The following is a 12,980-nucleotide window of genomic DNA, read 5'->3' on the forward strand; positions in this document are numbered from 1 at the left end:
TCAGGTCAACCCTGATGTTTCTCCTAAGGGCATGGTGATGTGGAAGGATGTTTTAACTGGTTGTTGGAAGCGCCCTGACCCAGTGTTGGTCTGGGCAACAGGGTCTGTTTGTGTGTTTCCCTAGGATCATCGGCAGCCACTGTGGGTCCCGGAGAGGCTGACCAGAGCGGTCCAAGATGAACGGAAGGAGGATACTATGGATGTTCCTGATGTTGCCGATGCTTCCTGTGGTGATGGCTGAAGACCTACGCTGAGGACTTTTATATGTATTTCCCAAACCCTTGCCATCGACACATTCAGCACAAGTGTTTCCCTGGTTTTTCTCTTCTAATGCTTCATTACAGTTACCCTTTTTGCCATGGGATGGAGAAATAGCACCTGTAAATGATTCAGTGCAGCTTCAGCTGAAATGATAATGAATCAGCTGCATGGTTTGACATGCCTATCAATAGTTATACCAAAGCTAATGCCACATGGATTCAAGGGGTGTCGCCTGCCAGTATTTCCAAAGGCAATGATACCATGCCTTCCCAACCTAGATGGGCTCCCTTTTGCAAGGGTACCCGTGAGTCACTTCCGCTATGGACTGGGTGTCAGGCTAGAAAGGCAACATGGGCTGTAAAGAAGTATTTTACCTTTTCTCCTTATATTAGCACAGCCCATAATGACTCATTTTCAGGGTATAATTGGACCTATCAGAATCCTGCTCAGGCAGTAGCTAGTAATCCTTTCAATGTGTGGTTGTTATGTGGAGTGAATGGTATTTACACAGATATCTGTCCTCTGAGCATGTTAGTGGGAGGGGTTTGGGGTAATGTAAGCTTTCACTGGAATGTATCTATAGGGTTTGAAACCTCTGTTACTCAACTTGCTTATGGGCTTAATGTTTCCTTTAAGGCTACGCCTGTCTGTATGCCTTTTGTGTTTATTGTACTGGTTCAGGAGCTTAGACAATCTATCGTCCATATCAACTCCACCCATGTGGACGTATCTTTAGCTGGAGGACTGGCTGATTGGATCACCACAGCTGCCTCTCGGCTAAAAGAATGGGCAGGACTCACCCTGTGCCTGATTCTTTAGTGCATTTGCCGTATGCGGTTTCATCAATGGAGAACTCAAGCCTTAATGATTCAGGCTATTGCAGCAGTGGAGACAAGACAGTGTCCTTCAGTATGGCTTGGTATGCTAGAGAAGTAGTCAATGACAGGTAAGACTCCCTGGGCATGTTACCAACCTAAGACAGGGATCAAACCTAAGCTGTTTGTCTCCCGATGACGGGTAAGGGGCATTGCTGCAGGGGGCAACCTAAGACAGGCATTCTCTCTGCCAAAAATATTAAGAAGGGGGAGATGTGGGGAGCGGGTGTAGTGGCAATCCCAACATGGTGCCTGGGACTGCTGCCGAGTCTTACGACTAGCACCTGAAAGTAAGCCACGCCCCATCGTGAGAGCTGCGCAGGCGCACCATGACGATAGATCAGGCCATGTGATGTGGACCTATGAACGGAGGTTATGCAGACTGGACGGTTGAGGCGGTTGAGGGAGGTTATAAGGGAGTGCGCTCTCGGGCTGGAGAGAGATTGTTGCTGCTTGCATGCTAAAAGGTTCCTGAATAAACTGCTTTGAGAAGAACATCGTGGTATTACTCCTTTCCTGCTGGTTGGGGTTGGAAGCGACACTCATTGATAAGTGACTATTAGCCCAAATGCTTGAATTACCCTAGATGCACAGAACATGTGAAACTCAAGAAGGATGACCAAAATGCGAATGCTTCACTCCTTCTCTAAAAGGGGAACAAGAATACCCTTGGGAGGGAAGAGGGAGGCAAAGTTTAGAACAGAGGCTGAAGGAACGCCCATTCAGAGCCTGCCCCAAATGTGGCCCATAAGTATACAGCCACCAAACTAGATAAGATGGATGAAGGAAAGAAGTGCAGGCTGACAGTAACTGGATGTAGATCTCTCCTGAGAGACACATCCAGAATATGGCAAGTACGTAGGCGAATGCCAGCCGCAAACCACTGGACTGAGAATGGGACCCCCATTGAAGGAATCAGAGAAAGGACTGAAGGAACTTGAAGGGGCTTGAGACCCCATATGAACAGTAATGCCAACCAACCAGAGCTTCCAGGGACTAAGCCTTACCCAAAGACTATACATGGACTGACCCTGGGCTCTAACTGCATAGGTAGCAATGAATAGCCTAGTAAGTGCAGCAGTGGAAGGGGAAGCCCTTGGTCCTGCCAAGACTGAACCCCCGTGAATGGGATTGTTGACAGGAGTGTGGTAAGGGGAGGAGGATGGGGAGTGGAACACCCATATAGAAGGGGGGGAAGGGGTTAGGGGGATGTTTGCCTGGAAACTGGGAAAAGTAATATCAATTGAAACGTAAATAAGAAATAACCAATTTAATAAAGTGGAGAAAAAAAGAGGGGGGAACAAAAATATTCATAGGAGGGGATATGGAAACAAAGTTTGGAGCTGAGACATAAGGAATGTCCATATAGAGACTGCCCCCATTGGGGATCTAGCCATATACATACAGCCACCAAACTTAGACATATTGCTGATGCCAAGAAGTGCATGGTAACTGGAGCCTGATATAGCTGTCTCCTGAGAGGCTCAGCTAGAGCATGACAAATACAGAGGTCAATGCTTGCAGCCAACAATTGGACTGAGAATGGGGTCCCCATTGGAGGAGTTAGAGAAAGGGTTAAAGGAACTGAAGGGGTTTGCAGCCCCATAAGAACAACATTACTAACCATCCAGAGCTCTCAGGGACTAAACTACCATCCAGTGAGTACACATGGAGAGACCCATGGTTCCAGCTGCATATGTAACAGAAGTTGGCCTGGTTGGGCTCCAATGGGAGGAGAAGCCCTCGGTTCTGCCAATCCTTGATCTCCCAGTGTAGGGGAATGTCAGGGCATGGAGGTGGGAAGGGGTGGTTCAGTGGGGAAACACTCTTATAGAAGAAGGGAGAGGGGATGGGATAGGGAGTTTATGGATGGGAAACTGGGAAAGGGGTTAACATTTGAAATGTAAATAAAAAAAATATCCAATTAAGAAAAAAAAAGAAATACTGGCAGAAGACCATGGGTGGAGGAAAAACCTGTCTGACCAACCTCTGCAGGGAGCTGAGGCTACCTGGTTTACAAATAGCAGCAGTTTTCTCAATGAAGGTCAGAAATGAGCAGGTGCTGCCTTGGTGGATGGCACAAATATCATTTCGGTAGACCCCCAGCCCCCAAACAGAAAGCAGAACTAATTGCCATCACCAAGGTTTTGGAACTTGGGGCTGGCAAGAAAATTAACATCTACATGGATAGCAGGTAGGCCTTTGCCACAGCCCACATCCACTGGGTTATATACCGAGAGAGAGAACCACTCACATCAGAGGGAAAAGAAATGAAAAACAAGCAGGAAATCTTGATCTCTTGGATGCCCCGATGAAGCCAGCAACTGTATTATTCATTGCCCAGGGCATCAGAAGGGAAGACACTCAGTGGCCTGGGGCAATAACCAGGCAGATCAAGTGGTTGGAGAAATGGCTATGCAGGAGCCTATCCCAGAGACACCTGCTGGGAAATGGGATTGGTCTAAGGGATGGCCTCACTTAGAATATACAGCAGAAGGAAAGGCCTAAATTGCTAGCCACCCCATCAAGTATTACTTAGAGGGGGAAGGATGATGGAGTACTCAAGAGGGGAAACTATACTCCCCAGAGAACAACCAAAAGACTCACTTGGCCAAGTGCATAAATGAACTCATCTAGTGGATAGGAAGCTCATCCAAGCAGTCAAGGGAGAGACAGTGGAACAATGTAAGGTATGTCAGCAAGTAAATGCTTATGCAGCCAAGAACAACAGGGCAAGAGACCTAGGGGAAAACGACCTGGGGTATATTGAGAGGTCGGTTTCACAGAAGTTAACTCAGGAGACTGTAGATACTTTTCCTGGATGGGTTGAGGCTTTCCCCACCAAGCAGAAAACAGCTACCGTGGTAGCCAAGAAGATATTAGAAGAAATTTTCCTAAGGTTCAGAGTGCCCAAGGTAACTGGATTGGACAACGCTCTTGCTTTTGTTTCTAAGGTAAGTCAGGGATTGGCAGAGATATTGGGGACTACTTGGAAGCTCCATTGTGTATACCATCCCCAGAGCTCAGGGTAGGTAGAGGGAATGAACCGAACCCTAAAAGAGGCCGTAATTAAATCGCCCTTGGAGACTGGCCCTGATTGGGTGGTGTTCCTTTTCCTGGCCCTATTTGGAGACCAGAATACCCCCTACCGGAACACCCCCTACCACTTTAACCTGACCCCTTTTGAGATCCTGTTTGGTTCCCCAACGTCCTTGGTATCCATTGGGTCCTCCCTGGAGGTATCCCAATTCACTGATAGGAACGTCTTCTTGAGGCTCCAAACCCTTCAGTAAATATAACATGAGATTTAGCCCAAACTGTCTGCCTTATATGCTCCAGGAACACCAGAGACCCCTCACCACTTCCGGACTGGTGACTAGGTCCACGTTCAGAGACATCAGGCACAGTTGCTGGAACCCAGGTGGAAGAGACCCTTTCCGGTGCTGTTAACTACTTCCAGAGTCCTCATGTGGATGGTATTGTGGCCTGGGTGCATACATCCCATGTGTAATTTGCAGATACACAGGGACCCCTGCTGCCTCCATGTGCCGGTTTGTCAAACCTGAACTGTTTCCACTGAAACTGGAGATGAGGTCGCCTCCCTGACAGCCTCCAAACCCCTCAACACCTGGTGGCCCAACCTCACTTTTGACCTGTGCCAGCTGGCGGCAGGACTTGACTCGTGGGACATTCCCACTCATGATGGGAATGCTGGCAGAAGCAAACTGCCCATGTGGGAGAAAGAGGGCTCTGGGCTGGGGCGGGGGAGCGATAGGCTGTGCATTCCCCACATAGGGGTATCAGTTGCAGGAGACTTCCACTTATTTTTGCCCTTGAGATGGAAAAAGCCTGGCAGAAGTTCACTGATGAGGGCGTCCAGAACAGTTTTGTTGCACTGCCTGGTGAATGTGAGATTACAGGAGACACCTACTGGAACCCCTCTTCCTCTTGGGACTCGGTCATGGTAAAAAGAAATTACAGGATTGGGGAACGCTACCAGGGGGACAGAGGTATTGGGGTACCCCCAGCGCAAATGCCACCTGTAACCCAATAATAATCAGATTCTCTCAGAAAGGCAAAGAAGTAATGGGATGGCTAAAGGGAAAAACTTGGGGACTCGGGTTGTACAAATAGGGATATGATGATGGCCGAGATGAGAGAAGGGCTAGCCAAATGGAAGAGAGAAAGTGAACAGAGTGAGGGCTAGTTCAAGTCTTGGTTTAACTCCTCACTTGGCTAACTACCCTCATATCCACCTTGTTAGGACCCTTAGTTGCGCTCCTGCTACTGTTGACCTTTGGGCCCTGAGTATTGAAAAAGACTATAGCCTTCTTAGAAGAGAGAATAGGTGCAGTACAGCTGGTGGTACTGTGCCAATAATATGAGACCCTGAGAATAGGACCTGAAGAATATGAGTTAGTCACCAGAGACCCCTGAGCATAGCTCCAAGATTGGAGCTTGTACAAGAAAAAGAGGGGGATGAAGGACCCTTGGGGCTTTTGCCAGTCTTACACTCACCAGCCTTGGGCCAAGGCTGGGCCAGGTTCAAGCTTCCTGCCTTGGGTCGAGGCTAGGCCTTGTTCCATTCATCACCCACAGGAACACTATGGAATAGAGAATTCTCAGAAGGTACTGACTGATGCTTGCTAGCCAATAGATTTAAAGGTCAATATACTCAGCCAATAAGTTTGAACTGTAACCTTGCTAATGTAACCTGTGCCCCTAAAAAGTATAAAAACTGCTTGTATAACCTTTTGGGGTCACCTTCTAGACCTTGAGGAACTAACTGAAGGTCGACCCCAACGTGATAGAAAATAAACCTCTTGTTTTTTCATTGAAAAAACAAAAAGAGTTTTCAAAGGAGAAGAATGTTATTTTGTGACCAAGAGACTGTTCTTGTGATATTATGGTGAAGAATGTGGCTGCTTTTTACCCTGGTCTAAAGAGTCTACCTGAGGCTAAGGTAAAGAGATTAACAAAGGAAGTCTTAATTAAGCCCAGCAAAGACTTTGTTTTCTGGTTTTGTCCCACGAATAGTGTTGTGAGTAAGTATAGTAAACTTTGAAAGGAAAAATATAAGTGTATGGTTCAAGTAATAAAGGGATACTAGGAAGTGAAATGTAGCTGAATCCTATGTTCAAGGTGATTAAGAGATTAAGGGAGTGGTGATCTCAGGGCAAGATCCCACTCAGCTAAGCTTACTGTTTGTATTCGCAGTTGAACAAGGAAAGTTTGGACTTTCAGTCTGGAATGACATACAATCTAGAAATTGAGGGCACACTTTTGTCCCTTGTATCCAGATTTTGAGGCTGGAAGCACAGGTTTTTGATCTGGATCTTGAGGAACAGTGGCCATGAAAATCTTAGGCCCAGGTATGGTGGTACACAGTTTTAATCACAGGAGACAAAGCCAAGCAGATCTCTGAGTTCAAGGCCAGCCTGGGACAGGGCAAATTCTAGGTGAAGGAATGTTTAAGTCTAGGCATGGTGGTACATACCTTTAATTCTAGCATTCAAAAGACAAGAACCATGAAGGTCTCTGAGTTAAAGGTCAATTTACAGACCACATTCTAGGACAGCCAAGCTTAGGCAGTGAAGGAGTTGCAAAACAGAAATCTGGTAATAGAATAAGGGGGTGGGGAGGATCATGTTTCAGTCCCAGCAAATGCAGAACTCAGCAGTCATGTGGCTCTGGCTTTAGAGTCAAGAAGAGAAGTGACTACTAGGACAGTTGATTCTAATTAGCTGGAGCTAAGAAATTAGTGGTAATTAAGAAGGGACCAGCATCACTGAGGTGAAATCTTCTGGGAAGTGTTTTTTGAGAGCAAAGAAGCTGTGTTCCAGAGAGAGCCAAGGTTGTACCTCATGCTGCAGCTAGACCTGGTAATGTGTAAGAGTCACCCAGGTAGTACTGATTTTGAAAGTATGGAGAGTAGCTGAGGCTTGGTACTGTGAGAGGCCAGGGAAGGCCATTGATGAAGGCCTCAGTTACAGTTCACAGCTGAGGAATGAAGGGTTCATGCAAAGAAGTTGATGTTTGGCACCATTAAGAGAGCCTATGACACTGGAAAAAATTTCCTGAACAAAACACCAATGGCTTATGCTCTAAGATCAAGAATCGACAAATGGGATCTCATAAAACTGCAAAGCTTCTGTAAGGCAAAGGTCACTGTGGTTAGGACAAAATGGCAACCAACAGATTGGGAAAAGATCTTTACCAATGCTACAACAGATAGAGGCCTTATATCCAAAATATACAAAGAACTCAAGAAGTTAGACTTCAGGGAGACAAATAACCCTACTAAAAAATGGAGTTCAGAGCTAAACAAAGAATTCACAGCTGAGGAATGCTGAATGGCTGAGAAACACCTAAAGAAATGCAACATCTCTAGTCATAAGGGAAATGCAAATCAAAACAACCCTGAGATTTCACCTCACACCAGTGAGAATGGCTAAGATCAAAAACTCAGGTGACAGCAAATGTCGACGAGGATGCGGAGAAAGAGGAACACTCCTCCATTGTTGGTGGGATTGCAGACTGGTAAAACCATTCTGGAAACCAGTCTGGAGGTTCCTCCGAAAATTGGACATTGAACTGCCTGAGGATCCAGCTATACCTCTCTTGGGCATATACCCAAAAGATGCCCCAACATATAAAAAAGACATGTGCTCCGCTATGTTTATAGCAGCCTTATTTATAATAGCCAGAAGCTGGAAAGAACCCAGATGCCCTTCAACAGAGGAATGGATACAGAAAATGTGGTACATCTACACAATGGAATATTACTCAGCTATTAAAAACAATGCCTTTATGAAATTCATAGGCAAATGGATGGATCTGGAAAATATCATCCTGAGTGAGGTAACACAATCACAGAAAAACACACATGGTATGCACTCATTGATAAGTGGCTATTAGCCCAAATCCTTGAATTACCCTAGATGCCTAGAACACATGAAACTCAAGACAGATGATCAAAATGTGAATGCTTCACTCCTTCTTTAAAAGGGGAACAAGAATACCCTTGGCAGGGTATAGAGAGGCAAAGATTAGAACAGAGACAGAAGGAACACCCATTCAGAGCCTGCCCCACATGTGGCCCATACATATACAGCCATCCAATTAGACAAGATAGATGAAGCAAAGAAGTGCAGGCAGACAGGAGCCGGATGTAGATCTCTCCTGAGAGACACAGGCAGAATACTGCAAATACAGAGGCGAATGCCAGCAGCAAACCACTGAACTGAGAACGGGACCCCTGTTGAAGGAATCAGAGAAAGAACTGGAAGAGCTTGAAGGGGCTTGAGACCCCATATGAACAACAATGACAAGCAACCAGAGCTTCCAGGGACTAAGCCACTACCTAAAGACTATACATGGACTGACCCTGGACTCTGACCTCATAGGTAGCAATGAATATCCTAGTAAGAGCACCAGTGGAAGGGGAAGCCCTGGGTCCTGCTAAGACTGAACCCCCCAGTGAACGTGATTGTTGGGGGGAGGGCGGCAATGGGGGGAGGATGGCGAGGGGAACACCCATAACGAAGGGGAGGGGGAGGGGTTAGGGGGATGTTGGCCTGGAATCCGGGAAATGGAATAACACTCAAAATGTACATAAGAAATACCCAAATTAATAAAAAAAAAAAAAAGAGAGAGCCTATGAGAGGCTATTGGTGAAGCCTAATTGCAGGAAAAGAACCCAGTGTATGGGAGATGCCACCCCATGGGATGAGCACCAAGCACAGCGGCAGAAGTGGTGTGGAGTCAACCAGAGCCTAGAATGCTACAGAGAGAAGAGCTGGAGAAGTGAGCCAAGCCCCTTGGAGGAGCTTGGAAGATTATGTCTGGATCCTGGACACTGGAACAAGAAGCTATGAAGATGAAGTTGACTTGGAGACCCAAAGATGCCAGAGCTCCTTGGGATATGTGCTAAGGAAAGCTGTTGACAGGTAGTAGAACCAGGTCAAGAAAATAAATTTGTCACAGTTAACAAACATAAAAAAGGAGTTGGAGATCTGAAGGAGATGTGGAGTTAAGAGTTTGCCCAGCTGCTTTCCTGTCTTAATTTGGGGATTACAGTTATGTGATTGGATGAATCTCAGAAGAGACTCTGAACTTTGGACTTTTAACATTGTTGAGACTGCTATAGATCATGGGGACTTTGGAGGTTGGAATAAATGTAGTTTTTTTTATTATGCTATGACTAGATATGGCCCTCATAGCCTCATGTGTTTGAACCAGCCTCTGAGGGTCAGGAAATGGAATGTGGTGGTTTGTGTATGCTTGGCCCTAGGATGTGTAGCCCTAGGAGTTATAGGTGTGGCCTTGTTGGAGTAGACCCTCATCCTAGCAGTCTGGAAGTCAATCTTCTCCTGTTTGCCTTCAGAACAAGATGGTGAACTCTCAGCTCTTCCTGCACCATGCCTGCCTGGGTGCTGCCATGCTACTGCCTTGATGATCATGGACTGAACCTCTGAACCTGTAAGACAGCCCCAATTAGACGTTGTTCTTATGAGAGTTGCCTTGGTCATGGTGTCTGTTCACAGCAGTAAAACTTGTTCTAGGAAGGTTTCTAAATGTATTAACCTTTCCTTTTTGGCTCCTGTAGTTCTGCTTCTGGCTAGCTGTTCTTGTTAACTAAAATTTGGCAACCCTCAACATAGTTTTGGAACTTAAAATATCACCCTGAGAAAGGTTCAGCGCTACACTGGAATCCCGAACACACAATGTAGTTGCTGGCTGTCTAATAAAGGCTTACTGTTGTCTTCTTTTCTTATAAAGGACAACAATTTTATTGAGCATTTTTGCATCGATATTCATAAGGGAAATTGGTCTGAAGTTCTCTTTCTTTGTTGGGTCTTTGTGTGGTTTAGGTATAAGAGTAATTGTGGCTTCATAGAAGGAATTCGTTAGTGCTCCATTTGTTTCAATTTTGTGGAATAGTTTGGATAGTATTGGTATGAGGTCTTCTATGAAGGTCTGATAGAATTCTGCACTAAACCCGTCTGGACCTGGGCTCTTTTTGGTTGGGAGACTTTTTTTTAAGTTCATAGCTTATTTATTTGCAATAGCAAGAAACTGGAAGCAATCCAGATGTCAACTGCAGAATGGACACAGAAAATGTGGCACACCCACACAGTGGGACACACTCAACCATCAAACACAAGGACATCAGAATGCATGGAACTAGAAAACATCAGCCTGGGCGATGCAATCCAGGTTCCAAAGGACATGCACAGCATATACTCACTGATAAGTTGACATTATCCAAAATGATGAGAATAGGCATGATATACCCCAAACACTTGAAGGAACTAAATAAGAAGGAAGGCCAAATTGAGGATGCTTGCATTGCTTTTATAAAATATCAATCTGGGTTATTCATAGAGAACAATCCTGGGTTGTCCCACTGTTCTAATCATTGAGGTTTCACAGATCATGTCATTCATACCTGACATCTTATGAAAGCCTTCCTTTTGTGCTCTTAAAAGAAAAAAAATAATACAGACGTCAAGAGAGGGAGATTTTATTTGGAGGAGAGAAAAAGAACTCATACTTTGCCTATGAACCACTTTTAAGAGGCATTTGTCATCTGACTGTCCTTGGACGTGGATGTAGTTTTTTTTTTAATTTATTTTATTTATTTTTTTTATTAACTTGAGTATTTCTTATATACATTTCGAGTGTTATTCCCTTTCCCGGTTTCCGGGCAAACATCCCCCTCCCCACTCCCCTTCCTTAGGGGTGTTCCCCTCCCAACCCTCCCCCCATTGCGGCCCTCCCCCCATAGACTAGTTCACTGGGGGTTCAGTCTTAGCAGGACCCAGGGCTTCCCCTTCCACTGGTGCTCTTACTAGGATATTCATTGCTACCTATGGGGTCAGAGTCCAGGGTCAGTCCATGTATAGTCTTTAGGTAGTGGCTTAGTCCCTGGAAGCTCTGGTTGCTTGGCATTGTTGTACATATGGAGACTCGAGCCCCTTCAAGCTCTTCCAGTTCTTTCTCTGATTCCTTCAATAGGGGACCTATTCTCAGTTCAGTGGTTTGCTGCTGGCATTCGCCTCTGTATTTGCTGTATTCTGGCTGTGTCTCTCAGGAGCGATCTACATCCGGCTCCTGTCGGTCTGCACTTCTTTGCTTCATCCATCTTGTCTAATTGGGTGGCTGTATATGTATGGGCCACATGTGGGGCAGGCTCTGAATGGGTGTTCCTTCAGTCTCTGTTTTAATCTTTGCCTCTCCCTTCCCTGCCAAGGGTATTCTTTTTCCTCATTTAAAGAAGGAGTGAAGCATTCACATTTTGATCATCCGTCTTGAGTTTCGTTTGTTCTAGGGATCTAGGGTAATTCAAGCATTTGGGCTAATAGCCACTTATCAATGAGTGCATACCATGTATGTCTTTCTGTGATTGGGTTAGCTCACTCAGGATGATATTTTCCAGTTCGAACCATTTGCCTACGAATTTCATAAACTCGTTGTTTTTGATAGCTGAGTAATATTCCATTGTGTAGATGTACCACATTTTCTGTATCCATTCCTCTGTTGAAGGGCATCTGGGTTCTTTCCATTTTCTGGCTATTATAAATAAGGCTGCGATGAACATAGTGGAGCACGTGTCTCTTTTATATGTTGAGGCATCTTTTGGGTATATGCCCAAGAGAGGTATAGCTGGATCCTCAGGCAGTTCAATGTCCAATTTTCTGAGGATTCTCCAGACTGATTTCCAGAATGGTTTTACCAGTCTGCAATCCCACCAACAATGGAGGAGTGTTCCTCTTTCTCCACATCCTCGCCAGCATCTGCTGTCACCTGAGTTTTTGATCTTAGCCAATCGCACTGGTGTGAGGTGAAATCTCAGGATTGTTTTGATTTGCATTTCCCTTATGACTAAAGATGTTGAACATTTCTTTAGGTGTTTCTCAGCCATTCAGCATTCCTCAGCTGTGAATTCTTTGTTTAGCTCTGAACCCCATTTTTTAATAGGGGTATTTGTTTCCCTGCGGTCTAACTTCTTGAGTTCTTTGTATATTTTGGAAATAAGGCCTCTATCTGTTGTAGGATTGGTAAAGATCTTTTCCCAATCTGTTGGTTGCCGTTTTGTCCTAACCACAGTGTCCTTTGCCTTACAGAAGCTTTTCAGTTTTATGAGATCCCATTTGTCGATTCTTGATCTTAGAGCATAAGCCATGGGTGTTTTGTTCAAGAAATTTTTTCCAGTGCCCATGTGTTCCAGATGCTTCCCTAGTTTTTCTTCTATTAGTTTGAGTGTGTCTGGTTTGATGTGGAGGTCCTTGATCCACTTGGACTTAAGCTTTGTACAGGGTGATAAGCATGGATCGATCTGCATTCTTCTACATGTTGCCCTCCAGTTGAACCAGCACCATTTGCTGAAAATGCTATCTTTTTTCCATTGGATGGTTTTGTCTCCTTTGTCAAAAATCAAGTGACCATAGGTGTGTGGGTTCATTTCTGGGTCTTCAATTCTATTCCATTGGTCTATCTGTCTGTCTCTGTACCAATACCATGCAGTTTTTATCACTATTGCTCTGTAATACTGCTTGAGTTCAGGGATAGTGATTCCCCCTGAAGTCCTTTTATTGTTGAGGATAGCTTTAGCTATCCTGGGTTTTTTGTTATTCCAGATGAATTTGCAAATTGTTCTGTCTAACTCTTTGAAGAATTGGATTGGTATTTTGATGGGGATTGCATTGAATCTGTAGATTGCTTTTGGTAAAATGGCCATTTTTACTATATTAATCCTGCCAATCCATGAGCATGGGAGATCTTTCCATCTTCTGAGGTCTTCTTCAATTTCTTTCCTCAGTGTCTTGAAGTTCTTATTGT

The 12,980-nt window shown here is 44.9% G+C and overlaps 2 gene segments (V, D, J or C); one reads left to right on the forward strand and one right to left on the reverse strand.

The window, feature by feature from the left end:
* LOC148005504 (Ig gamma-3 chain C region-like) overlaps positions 1-1,630 on the forward strand; it is a 36,581-nt gene extending 34,951 nt beyond the window's left edge. Inside the window, 1 exon segment of the C gene segment in view lies at positions 125-1,630. Coding sequence covers positions 125-241 — 117 coding nt within the window.
* Positions 1-12,980, reverse strand: part of LOC134479197 (Ig gamma-2A chain C region-like) — a 398,327-nt gene that overhangs the window by 124,439 nt on the left and 260,908 nt on the right.

Source organism: Rattus norvegicus, chromosome 6 (assembly GCF_021556685.1).
Source record: "Rattus norvegicus strain SHRSP/BbbUtx chromosome 6, alternate assembly SHRSP_T2T, whole genome shotgun sequence".
In the NCBI taxonomy this organism is placed as follows: Eukaryota; Metazoa; Chordata; class Mammalia; order Rodentia; family Muridae; genus Rattus; species Rattus norvegicus.